At 40.9% G+C, this 6419-nt stretch overlaps 1 protein-coding gene across 1 annotated transcript; it reads left to right on the top strand.

The window, feature by feature from the left end:
- Positions 1-1489: 1489 nt before the first annotated feature.
- Positions 1490-6413, top strand: LOC102308929 (the record flags this gene model as incomplete). Its single annotated transcript, XM_005953371.3, has 7 exons — positions 1490-1658; positions 2201-2305; positions 2390-2521; positions 3025-3132; positions 3512-3564; positions 5435-5719; positions 6265-6413. Coding segments are annotated over exons 2-7 (783 nt in total), but the record flags the coding sequence as incomplete, so codon positions are not given.
- Between the last annotated feature and the right edge of the window lie 6 nt (positions 6414-6419).

The raw sequence follows: 6419 nt of genomic DNA on the forward strand, positions 1-6419 counted from the left end.
ACATCGCACACACACGTAGAGTTCGGAATATGAATTGAATCAAAGGCACTGCGCATAGAGCGTTTTCGTTCTCTATTTATACCGGCGCTGCAACATTTTCTTTAAATTAGATTGAGCATGCGATCATAGTTTCTCAGAGTGATCACTTTGATATCATATATCGTCTTAGGTCCCTATATCTTAATAGCACTGGATATTTAATCCTCGGTTGGGAAGACAGTATCGGACTATAGTTGGTTATAGTAATTGAGTATATATTGTTAAATTATATGTGAAAATCATATAGAAGATATTCATTGCTGCTAATAAATACTTTGCGCATGGGTGATGAGTTGTCCACGTTTAGTTATATCCTAATAATGCTTTCGCGCAAGCGAGGTTCTGGTAGTACTTTAGATAGCAGTGAACATGTAGAAGAAACGTAGTAGATACATGATATTTCTCTTCAATCGTGATCTAAATGTTGGGTTTTCTAGGAGACGTTGTACATATTGCGGTATCACGTGGGTTGTACTGTATTAAGAACGAGTGCTGCCTCATCAAGTAATAGTAGATCTGCTCGAAAAACTGGCCGCGAATCCTGCTCCTACTGCTCGCACAGTCGTAGCGAGGGGTCTATAGAAGATCTAAGTTGACATTCAAGAAGGGGACCGAACGCTACATACGGTTGTCGTTTAGACTGTTAGCGCTTTCAAATGTAAGGTAGAATTAATGAGAGAAATGGCTCAAGATACAGGTGAACCACACACTTAAGTGACTTTATTTATGGTGGCTGGATCAACTCAGATCTTATCTTAATGACCTTGTAGTACCATATCACCCTATTAGAGCACTTCGCTCTCGCTCTGCAGGCCTACTTGTTGTTCCTAGAGTATTTAAAAGTAGAATGGGAGGGAGAGCCTTCAGTTTTCAGGCCCCTCTTCTGTGGAACCAGCTTCCAGTTTGGATTCGGGAGACAGACACTATCTTCAAGATTAGGCTTCAAACTTTCCTTTTTGCTAAAGCATATAGTTAGGGCTGGACCAGGTGACCCTGAATCCTCCCTTAGTTATGCTGCAATAGACGTAGGCTGCCGGGGATTCCCATGATGCATTGAGTTTTTCCTTTCCAGTCACCTTTCTCACTCACTATGTGTTAACAGACCTCTCTGCATTGAATCATATCTGTTATTAACCTCTGTCTCTCTTCCACAGCATGTCTTTATCCTGTCTTCCTTCTCTCACCCCAACCGGTCGCAGCAGATGGCCCCGCCCCTCCCTGAGCCTGGTTCTGCCGGAGGTTTCTTCCTGTTAAAAGGGAGTTTTTCCTTCCCACTGTCGCCAAAGTGCTTGCTCATAGGGGGTCATATGATTGTTGGGTTTTTCTCTGTATCTATTATTGTAGGGTCTACCTTACAATATAAACCACATTGAGGGGACTGTTGTGATTTGGCGCTGTATAACTAAAATTGAATTCAACTGAATTGAATTGAATGTTTGTGTTTCAAACAGGAAAACCAGCAGAAATAAATGACAACCTGCCAGAGTTCAGAGAGTTTCTGAGGTGCTCCAGAATCACCTCACCACTCTCTGCGTGTTTCCTTCCTGCTTAGAGTTCACTTTCATTTCCTGAACTTCATGGAGTGGAACTTATTGCTGGTGTGTGTGTTTGAAGATACTGTAAGTTTGCTTTGTTTCCTTCTTTAACAGTTTGTATTTAGGAACTTTATTGTTTGTTCAGCTCATGTTTGATTTATTCACACAATAATATGTGTCTTTTTATTTCCGGTCTCCTACACCAAATTCAACAACCCAGGCAAGCAGAACCCAGCAGCCACTCGCACAAAGACGCCCCCACACCCACCAGAGTTTCCCCTATGCTCACGCTGCAGCAGCTTTGCGCTCACACAGTTTATCTGCATGAGCAAACTTAATTTTGCTCATTCAGATCACTTTGGCTTTTGATGAAAGAAGCTTGTCAGTAACAGCAGTCACTGTGTATCAGTGAATGTATCATGTGTGCTTCATGGCTTCTTCTAGTGGACTGATAGCAGAAGTAGAGCAGCTGATTGCAGCTTCCTCTGCCTCACACTGCTGTCTGACTGCATTCAGCTGACACTGAGATGAAGCAGGAAAGAAGCAGCTGATATTTGGACAGCACACATGATGGAAATGATCATTTTAGTTGATGTCCACGCGAATTATTCGTGTTTCCTCTTCAGGTGAAGGTAGAAAGTGTGTGTGAGCTGATGTGGATTTGAATTCAGCAGCATGGATCTGTGTGAGGACAGAGAGGAGGGAGTCCCTCCCTCTAAAACCACTCAGAGGTGAGATGACCATCTCTAACTGTCCATGACTCTTCTCCATGTCACAGCTCAGCACTCACATCACTGCTCCATCATTATTCACAGGAACCAACCTGGGCTTGAACTTGGACCTGAACCCGAGCTTGAGCCTGAAACCAGCTGCGTGTGCTTACAGTGCAACTGCATGAAGTTTTTTATTTGTAGATTCACAAAAAGAAGACAGTTATCTAAGAAAAGGTAAGTTTGTGTCACTATTAAATTATCACTACACTTATTGGCAGTTTATATGCAGTGATATGGCTGTTCGATATGACCAAAATCTCATATACCGATAACGATATATTCTGTGAATCTCGGGCAACTCGACTTGGGTGAAGTGTTTTCAGCTGGGTGTCATATATCTGGAGTTGAGTTTTTTGAAACTATTTATTTTTATACATGAGTTTTAACGGCTGCTATTTTCTTGCTGTGGGGAAAAGCCTGTTTTAATGTTTGAGTCTAAGGTTTACTTTGAGCACTTGACGGCTCTTTTTTGCTTCTCATCTCTAAATTCTCTCCATACTCTTTCATGTGATTGTTGTGTAGGCGGTAGAAGAAAAAAAACAACAATATTTCGCAACACCATGAAACAAACGATAGACATGAAACGATAGATGTTTTAATTCATCATCCGATATATTTCGTCATCGCACATAGCTCCATGCAGTAAAGAGTTTTATGTTTTTTTTTCTTCTTTTTAGCGTCCATCAGGGACTTAGCACTGAACCCAGCTTTGTGTCCTTAAAGAGTGACTGGTGTGAAAGGTGCTCTAGTGGTTTTGAAAGACAAGAACTGTCTTCTGCAGAGAGGTAAGATGTTAGTAACATGTACTTTTTAACTGATTAACTGTTTATTGCTACCCTAAATATCCTATTTAAATTACAAACACATCAGTCTTATTTAGACATTTTCTTAAAATCCAGACTTTGTTTTCGAAAGAACTGAAATTCCTCTTCTGCTACTTAATAAAAAAAAAAAATCCCTCCAAGGTGTTCTAAATGTGCTTCAAAAAATAAAACCTTGAATTGGACTTTATTTTAAATACTGTACTGCCAACACCAGTTTGGGGTGTATATGGCTCATGCACTAAATGTTTGTCACAGTGTCTTCCATCATATTCATTAATTTAGGACAGTAACTTCATTTCTTGTGTAAAAAAGGATCAACTCGTGTTTTTTTTTTTTGTAGAAATATGATAAAAGAGAAGCAGAGGGAACCATCAGCCAAAACAGCATCAGCAGGTAGGATATTGCAAAACTATATGTCTTCAGAGCGGGAGTCAAAAGGAAATTAAATTTTGTATCCAGTAAGGGTCCTAGATAACCCCCCTAGATAATTAAGCCTACCACAGACATGATCAAGAGAGAGAAATATGAAGTCATACCGTGTGCTCCGGCATGGAAGGACAGGCGCCTGCATGGTATGATTTGTACCACCGGCAGATAGAGAAACTGGCCGTCCTACCAATGGCTGGACAAAGCTGGACTGAAAGAAAGCACAGAGGCACTAATCATGAACAAGAACAAGCTCTGAGTACAAGATCCATAGAGGCTGGGGTCTATCACCCGGCAAGACCCCAGGTGTAGGTTGTGTCAAGATGACCCTGAGAGAATCCAGAACATAACAGCAGGGCACAAGATGGTACCAGGCAGGGCATACATGGAACACCATAAACAAGTGGCCAGCAGAGTATACAGAAACATCCGTGCCACATATGGCCTGGAAGTCCAGAGATCAAAATGGGAGATGCTCCCTAGGGTGGTGGAGAATGTCTGAGCTAAGATCCTGTGGGACTTCCCGATATACACGAACAAAATGATGATGGCTAATATGGTCACAAATTTTAAATCCAACATGATAACCTTATTCCACCTACGATGTGGAGCTCCAAGTTTTTTGTTTGTTTGTTTGTTTTTTATAGATCCAATTTCAATCAGTTAAATCAGTAAAAAAGGACTTCTGGAAAAGAGCAGAATTCTTGGAACACTGTTTAATACACCAAATCGTATGGACAGCAATAAAATAAATACAGAAAACAGCAAGACAACAGATAGCAAAGCAAGCAAAGCAAACCCCGGGGTGTAGAGTCTTAGGCAAAGACAGCAGAGCCACACAGAGACAGACAGAAAAAAGCAGAGAACCGGAGTGTCCTCTGGCGCAGTATTATAGGGACCAGTAACCCGACCCGCTGGTGCTGAGCATCTTTCCACTTGTCTTCCAGCCAAAAACAGCAGGTGCAGGCTCAGGTACGGCCAGGGACAGAGTCAAGACTATGGCTAAGGGTCATCCGCAGATGGGTAACCTTGATTAACCCTTTGCTTTGGCTTATCAAAATAGGTCACGGCACATTCAAAAGTTAACACAGCAAGGGGCATAATCTTATGATATACATGTGAATACTTGGACTAAATATCAAATATATTGGGTAAATGCTTTAACATACTGATAAATACCCCAGTGTAGTTTTATAGTGTGTGTGTATACATGATTATATAATCCTTAAGGAGATTTTATTGTATTGTGTTCATTACTGACTGTAGACAGATGATAGTTTTGCTACATCAGAGCAAAATATCTTATGTTTATTGCAGATGTGTGGTACAGACATCACTCAAAAATTCCACTACACTAACCAACCAGATATAGTGGTACTAGACAAGCAGAACAAGAGGGCCGTAGTCATAGATGTAGCGATACCGAATGACAGCAACATCAGGAATAAGGAACATTAGAAGCTGGAGGAGTACCAAGGGCTCAGAGAAGAGCTCCTGGAGATGTGGAGGGTGAGGGTAACAGTGGTCCCAGTGGTAATCTGAGCACTAGGTGCAGTGATTCCCCAGCTAGGAGAGTGGCTCCAGCAGATCACAGGAAAAAAAAATTGGAGATGTCTTTCGAGAAGAGCGCAGTCCTAGGAACAGTTAAGATACTGCACAGGACCCTCAAGCTCCCAGCCCTGTGGTAGAGGACCTGAGCTTCAAGGTCTAGACCACCCACATGGGCGAATGGGGAATTTTTAATGTCTCTGTTGCATCATGTCTTAATTATTCTTTGGCACTGATTATTAAAAGAGTGAGTGAGATGTACATTTATAGCTCTTTCTTGTTCCTGTAGAGGAGGAGCTTGCCAGGGTACGGACAACCTTTGTGTGGAGGGTCTCACCAGAAATTCTTATACAGCTGCTTGATGCCCTTGTAACAGAAAGTGTCTTCAATGATTTGGAGAAAGAATCGATATTGGAGGGGAACCCTGTTAGAGCTGATAAGGCACGTTGCTTTATTGACACAGTGAGGAAAAAAGGAGACAAAGCATGCAAGATAATGATCAGACACCTTCAGACCATAGATCCTTCTCTCTTCTTTCAACTGCATTTATACTCTGATCCATCTGCTCTGCAAGGTAAGTTCATTTATCTCTAAATGAATGGTCACCTTTCAGCTTGTTGAGGTATAAAAGTGTGAAACCTCAGAATTAATTGTAAGAAACCTAATTCTATAACATATCTTTGGATTTGTTGAAAGGCTGCAAAATATTTTCCAGAGGACATGGAGGTATTTTGATGATTATTATAAACCTATGAAACTACTTAGAAGATCAAATGTGAGCAGCATTTAAATAAACGCCAGTCTTCTTCACTTGGTAAAACCATGGAAACTGATTGCTTTAAAAAAAATGAACATATATTAAGTAAAGTATGTTAGGATTGGGTACATATGAAAAGCTGTAAAGTAATTCATTATTTTGTGGGTTTAATGTGACTGTTTTCAGGAATTACATTTAGGAAATCCCAGAGCCCTTTTTGATGAATTTTGGGTAGAATGAGCATAAAAAAAATATAATGAATATAATAGGCTGAACAGCAGGCAAAGTTCTTCACATAGCACCCCCAGACCAGGTTTGACCGGATATGTTTATATCCTTTTTTAATGTTTTTTTTTATTCAGATAGTCTTCAGAATTGTCAGCCTAAACTTAAGTCCAACCTGAAGAAGAAGTTCCAGTGTGTGTTTGAGGGGATCGCTAAAGCAGGAAACCCAACCCTCCTGAATCAGATCTACACAGAGCTCTACATCACAGAGGGAGGGACTGCAGAGGTCAAT

This window comes from Haplochromis burtoni, unplaced genomic scaffold (genome assembly GCF_018398535.1).
Source record: "Haplochromis burtoni strain Fernald_Lab_line unplaced genomic scaffold, NCSU_Asbu1 Contig_3597, whole genome shotgun sequence".
Lineage (NCBI taxonomy): Eukaryota > Metazoa > Chordata > Actinopteri > Cichliformes > Cichlidae > Haplochromis > Haplochromis burtoni.